This window comes from Oratosquilla oratoria, unplaced genomic scaffold, assembly GCF_046742065.1.
Source record: "Oratosquilla oratoria isolate Oo_2021 unplaced genomic scaffold, ASM4674206v1 SCAFFOLD45, whole genome shotgun sequence".
Classification (NCBI taxonomy): domain Eukaryota; kingdom Metazoa; phylum Arthropoda; class Malacostraca; order Stomatopoda; family Squillidae; genus Oratosquilla; species Oratosquilla oratoria.
The window spans coordinates 3356926-3372225 of NW_027467710.1; the positions used below are offsets into that span (position 1 = coordinate 3356926).

A 15300-nucleotide genomic window follows, 5' to 3' on the forward strand; every position below is an offset into this window, starting at 1 on the left:
AGCGAAAGTCACCACGGGCGAAGGCACACATGCTATCGCGAACAACAACACTAGGACCAGATGCCATACTTACAGAGAAGCGGAGAATACCCGGTGGAGATTAAAGAGAGGGATAAAGGGGACTCAAGCGCTTCCAAGCAGGGGGAAGGCGGCGATGCAGGACGTTCCACACAAAGGACGCCGTTGGAAGGGTGTAGAAGGCCGATGCCGATTGCGTTCGAGATAATCGAACGATCCAAGCAGGGGGAAGGCGGCGATGCAGGACGTTCCACACAAAGGACGCCGTTGGAAGGGTGTAGAAGGCCGATGCCGATTGCGTTCGAGAGAATCGAACGATGCGGGATTGGCGCAGGAAATTAATTTCCTGATACAAGCACGGAAGCGGGGAAAACGGTCCCCAAACAGGACGTCAGTGTTAGCCGGACTGTGAGAGATGTTGACTCGATCGCTACCGCTTAGACAATGGAGCTTCTACCCTCCTACCCTTGCGGGGGGAGGGGGGGCCCCCCTTGCCCCAGGAGGGCCCCTTACTGAGGATAATGGTTGCCCAGACCCTCGGAGTGAGGTGTTTTCAAGCACACACAGTGTTAGCGGTAGAAACGCGCCGCGTATCCTTGGGTAAGGAGTACCGAAGAGTTTGTATTCTTCGGAACAAAGGGCAGAATATTGCTATGCAGCACTTGAAAAGATGACTTCCCTTACATAGCTGAAGGTGGAATTACAAAATTGTCATACGCCACCTCTAAATATCACCCATCCATGCTGAAAATTTGCATGCAGTGGTTCCTCAATATAATGCAGAATCCCAATAAAACATGATAAAAATTCCAACTTTTGATTTTTATTGGCACCCTAGTGGAGGTAGATTGTAGATTGAGAGAAGCAAGTAAATGCCTTGTGGGATTAAATAGTGTAATGAGAAATAGACATTTGGGAATGGATGCTAAGAGTAGATTGTATGAAGGAGTGATTGTGCCGACAGTACTGTATGGGACAGAAACATAGAACATATGAGAGGAAGAGTTTATATGTGTAAGATGAAATGTCTGAAAAGTATGGTAGTGATTTAAGCCGGATAGAGTGAGAAATGAGGAGGTGAAGAGAAGAGTGGGGATGGAAAAGGAATTGGGAGATAGGGTTGATGAAATTATTGTGGGGATTTGGATACATGGAAAGAATGCATGAAGAAAGATTAGTAAAAGAGGTGTGGAAGGCATAGGTGGATGGAGTTAACAGGAGGGAGCGACTGAGGGTAAAATGAATGGATGGGGTAAATGGGGAACTGAGAAAGAGGGAGATGTCTGTTGAATAAGGAAGGGAAAAGACAGAAGATAAGGGTGAATGGAGAGTGGTTGTGTATGGATGATGTTGTGATGTATGGAAGGGAGTGGGTGGGAGATGGGGGGTTATGTAGTGGTTATGTGTGAATGATATTTTGATGCAGTCTGAAGGGATTTCTCCCCATCTTTTCTTTTTCTGCATGAGGAGATGGAGGGGGGAGGGTCACTGATTAAATGAAGTGGTCTTACTGTGGATGTGTTGTGCCTTGCTACGTTGCTTCTGATCCAGGGCAATGGGAGAGATGCAGGGATAACCTGTCATCCAGGAGTTGTCAAGAAAAGAGGGAAGAAGGAAGGGAGGGGTGGTGAGCGGGAGTGGAATCATAACTTTTGACTTTGGCTACCTCCCTTGTAAGGGGGAAAAGCCCTTGGTATATGTACTATCTATATACCAAGGGCCTTCTTCCCCTTAAATGGGCTTGGACAAGTGCATGGGTTTACCCATAGTGCCAACTTGCGTCAGACCATATATGTACCCCACTCCTTTGTTTATTTGATTAGTGTGTCTCCCAACCCCAAAGCACTTACCTAATAAACAAATAATGTGATAGTGTGTTTTACATTCTATCTGAGGCTGCTTAACTACCTTTTACCATCCACTCGCTCTTCATCCATTTTTTCCTTTTCTCTTAGCTCCTTATGAATGAAGGGCCATCCATGTCCCCTCCCCACTGCCAGGATTAGCTGTGCAGCAAGGCAAAGCACCACTGCTTCATTACATGACTCCCATCATCCACTCAAGAATTTGCAGAACAAGACAAGAAGAAAGCCCCTTTGGGTCGTGTCAATTTCTCCTTCATTCACAACTCTCCACTCATACCTATCTCTTGCCATTTTCCTTTCCTCCTCAACAGATATTCCCTTTGTACCTAAACCCCCCTTCACCCAATCCATTCTCCCACTGTCAATTTCCCCCACAAGTTAACATCAACCACCTCTGCCTTTCACACACCTATTTGCTAGTCTTTCTTCACTTATTCCTTCCTCATGCATAAAGATCTATGCAAGAGCGGGAAAGCTGTTGAGAGCAGTCAAACGTATTTACAAGAGTTGAGTTTGTGTCAGGGCAGGGAATGAAGAGAATGAATGGTCTGAGGTGTGAGTGGGGCTGTGCCAGAGTTGTGTAATGTCAGCATGGTTGTTCTGCAAGTAGATGGATGGGGATTTGGAGCTGGTAAGAATGGAAGGAAGTGGGAGGCATCAGTTGTCTGTGGATGACACTGCATTATGGGGGGGTCTGAGGAAGGCCAGGCAGCTAGTGGTGGAGTTTAGAAGGGTATGCGAGAGGAGACATTCAAGTAAATGTGGACAAAATTAAGGTGGAAAGATGAAAATGACAAAGGCATCATCCACATGAACACTAACCAACCAGAAGTATGGATAAAAAAATCATCAAGTAATACAAATGACTGGAAACAAACTAATAATGAAGAAAATTAGGGTGCAATGGCACAAACGTTGACCTTGAAATATCCAAGACTTACGCCCAGCACACCACTCCTGTCTGCTGCAATCCAGCCCATCAACCAATCAACCTCAAATGTATGGTTCATAATGATGAGGGCATGCTCATTACCCCAATACTGGTAGCCATCTTCTGATGTGTATACAATGATGTCTGAGCCTGACCACCATTCTGCTAGAAACAACACCTCTGCAAATACAATTATTTAATTAGTCTTCTGAAGAATGAGGATCATAACAAATGTACAGCATGGACTACTATATTTACATACATAAATGTGTATACACACACACACACACACAATTGTGTGTGTGTGTGCATTTACCTAGTTATACCTAGTTGTATCTTACTCGTGGTGTCCCATCTCTGTATCTCACCATATCTAATTTGCTCTTGAGTTCTTGTATTGTTTTTGCACACACTATTGTGTGTGTGTATTTACCTAGTTGTATTATACAGGAAGGGGAGCTATGCTCATAGTGACATGGCTTTGTATCTCACAACATCTAGTTTATTCTTAAATTCTTGTATGGTGTTTGCACACACTATTGTTTCATCCAATTTGTTCCAGACATCCACCACTCTGTGTGGAAAACATTTTTTTTCTTTTTTTTTTTTTTCTTTTTTTTTAGATTTCTTCTATAACTATACTTTGAGTTTTTCATATCCCCTTGTTTTTCTTTTATCTTACTTTAATAAATTTTCTCTGTCAAAGACTTCCATGCCTTTCATGATTCTGTAAATGGCCAATAGATCACCTCTTTCTCTTCTTTTTGTTCCAGGGTTGGTAGTTCCAGTTTAGACAATCTTTGCTTTTATGTCAATTTTGAGTGTTGGTGCCATCTTTGTTGTTGCTCTTTAGATTCTTTCTATTTTCCTTATATTCTTTTATGTACTGGGTGTCCATAGTGTTGTAGCATACTCCAATCCTGGTTTCATCGGTGTAACTAGTATTTTTTTTTACCATTACTTCATCCAAGTAATTAAAAGTCACCTTTATTGATCTTAGTAAATTGTAGGTTTCTCTGACTATTTTGTTTATGTTTTTCTGTGTATATGTCTTTGGTGATAATTACTCCTAGGTCTTTTTCAGAACTAACTTTCTTTACTACCTTTGCACCGATTTTATATTGTCCTGATATATATTATATACACACACACACACACTATTATATATATATATATATATATATATATATATATATATATATATATATATATATATATATATATATATATATGTTTATATATATACATATATATATATATAATATATATATATATATATATATATTTTTTTTACTTTTTCTAAATTCCATTATACTACATTTCTTAATGTTGAAATCCACTTCCCACTTCTGACTCTATTCCTAGACCTTATTCAGATCTCTCTATAGCGATTAACAATCTTTTTCCGCACTTAATTTCTTTAGTAGTTTTGCATCGTCTGCAAAGAAGTTCATGTAACATATATAACAAACATTATCGGAGCCAACACTAAACCCTGTGGGACTCCATTTATCATTTCTTCCCAGGTAGAGTTTTTATGTCTGAGCACCACTCTCATTTTTCACCCATGCATGAAATTTTCCATCCATTTAAATAATTTTCCATGTACACCTGTTGTTTAGAGTTTTCTTAATAGTTTGTTGTGTGGTACTTTATCAAATGCCTCTTGTAAGTCTATGAAAGCACAGTCTATCCGTCCCTTTCTTGCATTATATCTATTAACCTTGAATAGAAACAGATCAAATTTGTGGCACATGACCTTCCCTGTCTAAAATTGAAATGTTTCGGATTTAGTATATTCTCTTCCAGATGTGTAGTCCATCTACTTTTGAAGACTTTTTCACAAATTTTTGCTATTGTACTTGTACTGAAGACTGGTCTATAGTTTGTTGGGTCTTCCTTGTCTCTCCCTTTATATATTGGCATGATATTGGCATTTTTTCCAGTCTTGTGGTACCTTTCCTTCTTTGAGTGAGCAATCTATTATCTTATATATTTTGTCCATAAGTTCATCTATACATTCTTTTAGTATCCAGTTGGCAATTCCATCTGGGCCATGTGATTTTCTGACATCAAGGTTCTTTATTTGGTCCCTAATTTCTTTGTGTTTGTGCATGCATATAGATAAATATATCAATCAAGCAAGCCATTGCCCCAGGTCTCTTGCAGGAGACCCACTGCTCCCAGATAACCAGGAATGACCACCAGATTGGCCCATAAGTCACTCAAGGAAGGAGTGTTGCCATATAAACATGACAGCTGGTCCTGTTCTAGATGTGCTGTCTTGCTGCTTTGTTTCTGACCCAAGAAAGGGGTGTCCCCCCTACTGTACCTTTGAACCTACTATTCCCCTGAAGAAAAACAGGATATATATATATATATTTTTTTAGAAAATTAATACCAAAGTTTAACATGTATACTGCATTTCCTAGTTTATAAGGCACATCTATATACAAGATACACACCTAGTTTTGAAGATTTTGAGAAAAAATAATTACTGGAATTTAGAGGGAAAATGTTGTTTCTTAAATCTATTGATACACATTTGTAAGATGAATTGTAAATTCCACTTTCAGAAAAAAGAATGCTATATGAAGATACATATATAACAATCACTGTCTGTGATCCTCTTCAGAGTAAAGAGGATCAATGACACTGATTCTAATGTATGTATACTGCATTTACCAGTTTATAAGGCACATCTATATATAAGATACACACCTATTTTTGAAGATTTTGAGAAAAAATAATTACTGGAATTTTGAGGGAATATGTTGTTTCTTAAATCTATTGATATACATTTGTAAAATGAACTGTAAATTCCACTTTCAGAGAAAAGAATGTTATCATTGAAAAGGGCACTGCTATGTCTGTGGCAGTAGCAATGGAGATAACATACTCATGGTCATATGAATGTCAATATTGATCAAACACAATTTGTTTACTTAATAAAATTACTTGTTTTGGTTGCCTCCTTAAGGGCTATCAGAAAAATTAAGCTGGAAAGTCTAAAGTACAAACACACAATTAAGTAAATTTAGTAAATACAGTGGTTATTGAGAGTAAGGCAAAGCCAGAATAGTGCAGAACTGTAAGGACAACAGTGCAGGGTGTGCTAACAGGAAAGAATGATTTCATGAAAGCCCACAAATACATAAAACTTTTACTTTGTGATAGTTGTGGCCTTATCAACAATCAAATCTATGGATGTTAAGGAATAACTATCTACCCTCAATTATGAGAAAAAAAACTAAAAATAAATAATACTAATTCTACATAATTTGGGATTTCCAACAATATCCTGCTAACTGTGGTTCCACTTCATACATATACACAAATATTTATACATACATACCAAAAACTTTCCCTTTTATATGGTGGATGGCCAAGTCAAAGCAACACCCTTCATACATACATATAGCAAGGGTTTTTTCTTCCTTACAAGGGAGGCAGCCAGAGTCAAAGGCATAAATCCACTTCCACCCATTTCATCCCCACATACTCCACTCCCATTCATCACCCCTCCCTCCCTCTTTTCTTGGCTCCTTCATAACACCCTTCATAAACAATTAAAATTCATTTAACACTCATCCCACCCCATATAACTCATGGACAAAGGGCTATTCTTGTCCTCCATCACATGGTTTGAACCAAAAGTAATACATCAAAGGTCTAATAGCTGGAGCTTGTTTACCACACCTCTTCCTCATAAAGCAACCCCTCTACACCCTCATCCACTCAAAATTATTTATGAAACAAAGGAGATAGGGACTTAATAGAAATGGGTTTGTGCAAATGTGCAAACTCACATAATGGGTGGACACACATAACATGTGACTAAGGAGTTATCATTTTTTTTAGAAATCTATTGTATGGCTCTGGGAACACTGCCGGCTACTATGGGCCCAAGGATTTCCAGTCAGTAAAACTTGTAGTGAGTTTAATGCATTATTATTATTACTATTATCATATATACACAAACATAACAACAAGTCTCCAGAACTCACGTGACAGAAGTGAGTAGAGTAGGTAGTAGTTGACTGAGCGGAACAGAGCTTTATTCAAGGGGCGCAGTGTGATGTACAGAATGAACTGTAGAAAATTGATTATAATTCCTGAGATGAAGAAGGTGACACATAGGAGGAGATGCAGGAAATACCACCTACGGATCTTCGTGAAATCTTCTAACTCCCACATGTCTGTCATGAAAAGAAAGAAAAAGAAAAAAAAAAAAAAATTATCATCAACAACCAAGCTGTGAAGATTATCAGCATGATCTCACATTACAAAATCTTGAGATTCATTCTCAAGATCAAAGGTAAATACGAGTAACACCAGCACCTGCTTTATTAGAAGCATGCCTACCTTTATTTGCTTGGGGTGGAAGAGAACAATGGAGATGATGTAACTTGAGCACAGTGCCCACCCAACTACCACCTTATCTTGCCCGCGTGAAGGACTGACCCAAGTCCTCAACTCAACACACACAAATGCTATTTCATTCTCAGCTCCTGAAAAATAAATTACACCTTAAAATTAAACTCTAGTTTAATGTTATACTAGTTTCTTGTATGACATACATATCCACACTAGTAAAAACAAATTAAAAAGACAACAAAATAAAATCAGCAAGCACTGACAACCTAATCTGTGCTCATTTCAAGAGGCATACTGATAAATTGATAACATATCCTATCTCACACAACCCACTTAATATAGGTGCTTAAAGGACAAAACAATTATGCTGTCTGTTCATGCCTAACCACAAGTAAGGTTCATGGTCAGATGTCACAGCACGATAATATAACTACACAGTTTGTCTTAAAAATTGACCATTATCTTTATATCTGACAGTTACCTAACATTCATTTGTAATCACTCAAGTTCAGTTACATACATACATATACCAAGGTCTTTTTCCCCCTTACAAGGGAGGTAGATGAAGTCAAAGGCTCCCACCCACCCCAACCCCAAACACCCTACTCACATTCACCCCTCCCTCCCTCTTTTCTTAGCTCCTCCTGGATGATGGGTCATCCCTGCAAACCCCTCAACTAGTTTCTAATTAAAAGAAAATATTGATCACTACTACAGGGCAATCAAAAAGAACTGACCACCAACAGCAAAATGCTACCTGAAGAAGCATTTACTGATGTCTACTTTCCACTGGATGACAAACAATAGTTACTTTGACATTTCTTTCCTGTTTTTTGTGAAATAGGATCTGCAAACAATACAATAACATGTTTTAATTAAACACAAAGTTCTGTTATTTCACTATCTTGTTACTTGTGACATAGGTTGGAGTGAAAGTGAATTGAACCCTGCCTTACAATTGGTTTAAATTAAATTTCCAACTTAAAAAGTCCTACATACACAGGCATAGGTGCTCCTATAGTGTGAGGTCTACTGCCATATGTAACCTACCCAGGTGCAGCCTGAGGTCTACCGCATTCCTCCAGGATACTCCCTGCACCTGTCCATCAAACATGTGACCTGCCCAAATCCATCAAAAACATGACCTGTCCATATAAAAGGAAGCAAACAGAGCTCCTAAATCAGATTCTTCCTCTGCCTAAAATAGTTAACATCGATTGAGGATACTTCAAAATGTTGCTGAAGGAGTTTTACAGAAGAGTCATTCTGACAGAAGAAGCAGCACTCGCCTTTTCAAGAGAACACAATCTCTTGGATACAGTTCAGCAGATCCATGCCATAAATGTGGTTCTGTTATGCAGGGAAAAAGTAAGCGTAACAGAGAAGAATTCAATCCTGTGTTACGTTGCCCTCGAAAGGTGTGTCAAACTACACGGTCGGTTCGTACAGGAAATAATTTTTTTTCCCAATATACGGACATGAACAACAAATTGCACTGCAACCTGAGCCTGTGTGAAATATAAGAATTAATATTTCTTTGTATTGGATATACCAATGTCCACAGTAATGACTCTTGCAGGAAAATCTGCCAATACTGTAACAGACTGGTTCAACATGTGCCAAGAGGTGTGTACAGCCACAGTTTCTCATAAACAACTAAGAAAGATGGTCGGGACAACAGATAACCCCATCCAAATTGATGAGGCAAGATTTGGTGGTTGACAGAATTACAACTGAGGAAGGATACTGAATGGAGACAACACTCCTCTCTCCAAGGACAGTGATGCAGAACAAGAAAACAACAGAAACCATGGGCATAGAATTGATGGGCCTCGGGTTTTTGGCATGACCTCAACACTCTAATCCCTATTATTGAAAGGGAATGTGCATATGGTTTGATGATTCATTCAGATGAGTGGCCTGCTTATAGCAACCTAAATGCCACTGGGTACCAGCATTCTACAGTGAACCACCTACAACATTATGTGGATCCAGTAATGATTCTGAAGAGAATGCGAGGTGTTGTTTGTCAGCTGTTCCAGTCTTATCTTGATCATTTTTGCTGGGAGGTGATAAGAAATAATTACAATGATCTATTTGTGTCATTCTTAGAAGATGTACGAAGTGTGTATCGCTAGAATAAATGTATGGAAATAGATGATAACATTACCTTTCTTCCTTTAATATGAATGTAATCAGAAATTCAATTAGCTATCTAAGTCATTCCTAGGATATGTACAAAGTATGTGCTTAATTGCTAAAGTAAATGTATAGAAATGTGTGATATCCATGAGGGATGGATAATTCAGCGGTAGACCTCACACTAGTATTAACAGGAGGTAGATCTCATGCTATAGTGTGGGAAACCTCACACTATAGCATCATTCTAGCATTCTCTGAGATGGGAAGTTCATGACTTTAAATCAAACTGAATCATAATCTCATGGGTTATTTCTGCATATATTATACTCAGGCACCTCCTGCTGTCATACGTGCCACCTGCTACTCAAACAAATGTTGATTGTCCTGTTACTATTCCTCCATCTTAAGAGTAAATAGGTCTACTTCTCCTCTACACTTGCAGTACTTTATTGGTTTGCAGTAATTTACCCAGACAGAGACCAATGATGGTACCTACATGTAGTGGTCCTGCAAGATCAACAGCAAAGCTACCCAGCCTTTTTTTTTTTTTTTTATATATCTTCTAAGGCATGAGCTAGTGAAGCATTCTTGTCAACACAATGCAGTTCAGGATGTATCTAGTCTGTCATGTTCCATGATGCGTCACTGATACAAAGGAATGTGGATGTGGCACCATAAGCCAAATCCTAGCTAGCGCCATAGTGCTCGCCTTCTTAGTAAATCTATTATATTAGGTTACCTTAAAATAGATAATAAGATGGAGGACTATTAACATATGTAATTTACGAAAGTTAACCAATTACAGGAAATTTGCAAGCCAGCGGCGGAGGAAATACACAACCGAAGCCTCCTGCCCTCAGAGGTCAGAAGGCACGAAAACAAGATGACACTAAGAAGTAGTATCCTCGTTATTGTACTTATCCTGTCCCATTTCTTTAGTTAGGTAATGATTTAAATTTTATAAGCTTTCTTCACGCACAAATAAAGAAGTAGAGTGTGTGGAGCTGGGCAATTAGTGATAGAATAGGCTTATGTATGCACACAACGGCACCCGTCCTTGGCACTGATGTCGTGCAGTCATGGTATAGGTTAAGATGTGCAGGCACTGGCCTCTCTCTGACTACTGTGCTTGTACTCTGTTTACACCCAACTTCATTGTAAGTCGGTAATCATCTGTAAATAATGTAAATTAAATAACTTTTGCACATAACCACTTTCACTATACAAGTGAAGTTAAGAAAACTTAATACAAGCCAAAATATCACCCTTGCCATTGGATTGCAGGAACTGTTTTAATTACGGGCGAGATTCGATACATCAACTCAAATACAAATGCTAATCCATGACAAGTATTTGTAATTTAAGTATGGACAGATTGAAAAGTCCACCACTGAAGCAAATTTTGATCTCTACTCCAGGATTGGTGGGTGGAATTTCATGAAGTATGGCTACATGGTACAAGGAAAACAAAGCTGGATCAAGTTCACATCCTTGTTTTAACTTATTCATGATTGGTAACTCTTCACATATATACAGTATATTGTTATTGTATAACACTTGCCCTATCATGCCAATGTGTAGTGCTTGCATTAGTGACAAAATCATCAAGGCAGCTAAACTATCTTAGGACCATCCACATAACAGCATATGGCACAGTATCAATGGCCTTTTCTTCTTCATAGAAGACAATTAAGAAATGTTTCTATTGTTCTCTGCACATTTCCTACAACAGCCTTGTGCAGAATGTCATGCCAACTGTATATCTAGAGAATTTGAACCCACACTAAGATTCAGGCAAAATTTCCTTGGAGATGATTGGAGATGCCTGAGCAGAATCCTGGCAAGAACATTCCCTGTGATGGAGAGGAGGGTACGAGGCAACAATTTCCACACATGAAGTGATTTCTTTAAAAGACTGTGATGATGAGAGCATTCTTTAGGTCAGCAGGTATGTTTTGGGGTTCCCACATTTTCAGGATGAGGTTGTATTGTTTTTAACCTTTTCAATACGAGTCAAATACTCGCGGGCAGCATCAGCTGCCTCAGGTACAATGATTCAATGATGCACCACAATACTTGCATTTATCAAATATAAGATTACAGATGTATTACTCAACTTTTTTTCACCCTGAATAATAATAACCACAATAAAAATGATCAAGCCACAACTACAAAATAAATATAATCAAGATGCTGACACAGGCATCCTCATTTACCCACTTGCGCCTTATGACGCCTATGTAGGCATCATCATATGGAAGAGGTCAATGTCTGGCATCCATTTTGGATCAGTTCTTCAGGGATGTTTAGGCCTGGTGGCTTCCTTAGTTGTATCTTTGTGATGACATTATTAAAATCACACAAAGACAATACCAACACACAAAAAAGTAAATTTCTTGAACTCCTACGTATTTGAACAAGGTAAGTTTGAACTAGGAACTTGGTAAGAATAGGCCTGGCCACAGAAATAAACTGCCTCAGATGAAATCATTACACTGATAGAGGGGGTACATGATTGAGATTCAAACTGATGCATGACTATGAGGACATTCCATATACCTGTACAAGGTTTTTCAAGAGGAACACAAATAATCTACGAGGGCACTCGCTGAAACTTGATAAACCGGACCACTGGAGGACAACGCTCAAAGGAAATTGGTTTACCGTCTGGATTATTGACAACTGGAATGCACTCCCTGAGAGTGTAGTTACTGCGCTGATGATCGCCACATTCAAGGACCGTTACCGATAGACATGCCAATATTTTAAGACCTTAATGTACTGCCTGACAAGTCTTTAGAGTTGGGGATCAATAAAAGAAGTTCCTTCTTATTTCCCCACCACTTGTCCATAGGTGAGTGACACTGAACACCTCATTGTACACTGCCCCACCCTAGCCATAGGCACACAATATGATTCTTCTTCCTTGTGTGACTTATGGACCAATTGAGTGATTGTCAACATTTACCTGGGAGCCATGGATCTCCGACAAGAGAGGGTTGGGTAAATAGATTGATTATTTTTCATATTGTATTGATCAAGTATCATTGCTGACACCCAGAAACTATTGTCACTGAACAGTCAAAACTGCCTATGATCCTTAGTGCATCTGATAATCTATGATAGTCAATTTGTAAGTTATTAGCAGTTGCTAACAAGTTTATCAAAAGAAATACAGCTGTTGCAATCAAAACATCATACCAATGAAGGCTCTGCCCTCACTTGGTGAAGATCTTGCCTACACGGGTAATGCTGCTGAGCCCCTGGTGAATCACACAGCCCATACAACAAAGGCAAATTTTTGCTAATGCACCCATTTTTCTTTGAAAGATTTTTTCTTTCTTCTTTCAATGAATCTGGCTTATTTCTATCAGGAATTCATTTCGTAAAGGAGTTGTGGGTAGGGTTAAAGACATGCAAAATGAAAAAATGTCCAACAAATCTATTCCATTTCAGTACTCAAGTAATTCAAATTAATAACTCCAAGTGACAACATGTGTATAGGTCATGTCTTACACAGGCATAACTATTTAATTGTCAGGGATATTACAGGCATAACAGTGGGATCCACTCTATACCACATTCCTAAGTTCCATACTGTCAAACTTCATGAGAAATCAACCCAAGTGAGATCACTCACATACAATATCTATATCCAGATCACAACCCTGCATTAAAACAGTACCAAGAATTTGAAAACCAAGTACCAACACAACACACTTGTTCAACTGTTCCTCAAATAAAAATAAAAATAATAAGGTCTGGGTTAAGTGAAGTTAAGATAGCATAGGTTATATTAAATTAGGTAGGGTTAGATTAGGGAACTCATTCCATAATGTCCATTACATGGGAACAGAAAAGGAATTTTTTTTAGAAGTGCACACCTACATAATATAGCAATAAAAAATTAATTATTAATTTTGTAAATTAAATACATCAATATAATATGTGATTTTCTTGGCAGAAATCAATAACAAAAAAGTTGCTAAAGCCAATTTATTAACGAACGAAGTCACGGAGGTTGATTGATATGCCAAGGTCAAAGAAATGAAAGGATGATAAATTCGCCTATTCTAACCTAAGCTACATTACCTAACCTAACCTATATTTAGTAATTTGGTACCTCAAATTCCAAAGATCATCCAGGCCATCATAGTCATCATGGATGCTGACAGCCCGATTATTGTACCCCGGGCAATTAACTGACGACAGCAGAACCCTGTGTTCTCTCAAATAGTCCAAGAAAGTCCTACTGTCCTTGTAACAGCATTAATTAATGTCACCTGGAGTTGGAGAACACCCAGTCCATCACATGAATGCCATTGTCTGACAGTGATTGGACTTGACAGACAATAACATGGCGCCTAGACTGTACTGTATATCAGATTTGTTCGTTAGTATATTTGCTTGTAGCAAGGTTTTTTGTTTATTTTCACCATGAAAATCAAATATTTAATATTATGTTCATGTATTATTAAAAAAATATTTCATTTTCCAATGCAATATCACATAGGTATGCACAACTAAAATAATACCCAGAAAAACAAGTCCCCAAAACAGCAATCGCAATCATCCCAATGGCCAGACAAGACACCAAATGCCCAAGATGCAACTATTCCATGGAAGAGCACTTAGTACTACACTACACTTCACTCACTCCAGAGGGCAACAAAATCTCTTCACTGAATGATTATGAGTTGAACCAGTGGCCGTAGCCGGTTTCCTAGGGGCTGCGGGTCGGAACCGGAGCAACAGATTGATCGATTGATTGATAGATCGAGCACCGTCATTCACAAGCCCATAATTACTATAAAGCAGCTCTATTTAATTGTTTCAGGAGCTGGACAAAAGTGCATTTTATACAAATATTAAACATTAATGACAGACGACACCTATCGAAATTCTTTTTTATCCAGTAGACTTAGCGACATTAAGTAACGCTACAAGTTTTTTAGCAGTTCCAATTTTAGAATATTACATTGGTTGCTCTAATACTCATTAACTATAACTGTACATCTAGTCCATACAAGCTTTGGAATAACTGGACGGTGTTCCCAACAAAATAACCTTCATATACGTGTAATACGCCTTGTTTACACTAATTTTTGTTCCTTGTGGATCATCACATCGAATCTGTCGTTCAATGAAACTGGGTACGGTAAACTAGCTTAGTTTTTGTCAGTTTTACATACTATTAACGTAAATTACACTAAAATCCGTATATATGTTACAAGACATTACACAGTGCCCTCTAACCCGTATTAACTTAATCCCATATATAAAGTCTGAACCTACTTACTTCATACAGCATCTCCTGCTTTCATTGGTCCATCAGCTGATTCTGCACGCGATCCGCACTGCGCATAGATACGGTCCTAGATGAATAATACGAATTAATCTTTTTCTATTATTCGTTGTTTTACTACAGTTATCATACTAATATACTCATAATTTAATAATTGGTTATATACGTTGGTACATCATGAAATATCTATCTGATTTAGCGTATCCGTGAAAATCCTTCAAAAAAACAGTCAATATAACTGTATTCATAGTTTAGATACAATGTTTTCTTTGTCGCACGTAAATTATATTAATAGGAAAATTGACAGCATTCTTTCAAGAGTTACTCTTATAACGAAAATGTCTTCTTTATATAGCATAATATAACAATTAGTAACCCTGTTGACTTTTAGTAAACAATTCTTTATACTCGTTTGTGTGTGTTGCCAGGTTGGTGGTTTTCTTCCTATGTGAATTTGAAGTATTGTCTGTTTGTTTGATTTATCTTGCAATCACAAACACAAATATGAAAACACATTGTGTAAAATTGCGAGGATGCCACTAAAAGCATTTTATACTTATTGCCACTGTGGTCCTTTTAAAAACAAAGAATCCAGATATGTTTAAAGAAGAAATAATATAACTAAGAACAGAAAATGTAATCAAGTACTCATAATAAAAATC

The 15300-nt window shown here is 38.1% G+C and overlaps 1 protein-coding gene across 2 annotated transcripts in view; it reads right to left on the minus strand.

The window, feature by feature from the left end:
- LOC143023325 (1-acyl-sn-glycerol-3-phosphate acyltransferase gamma-like) overlaps nt 1-14708 on the minus strand; it is a 51913-nt gene extending 37205 nt beyond the window's left edge. The window contains exons 1-4 of one of the 2 annotated variants that reach the window (XM_076181857.1): nt 14633-14708; nt 7180-7325; nt 6822-7013; nt 2825-2994 (exon numbers count right to left, since the gene is read on the minus strand). In XM_076181857.1, coding sequence (XP_076037972.1) covers nt 2825-2994; nt 6822-7011 — 360 coding nt within the window. In that variant the 5' untranslated portion in view covers nt 7012-7013; nt 7180-7325; nt 14633-14708. Of the gene's footprint in view, nt 1-2824; nt 2995-6821; nt 7014-7179; nt 7344-14632 lie in introns of those variants that run through there. The other variant, XM_076181858.1, reaches the window with a different exon arrangement.
- Nucleotides 14709-15300: the final 592 nt, after the last annotated feature.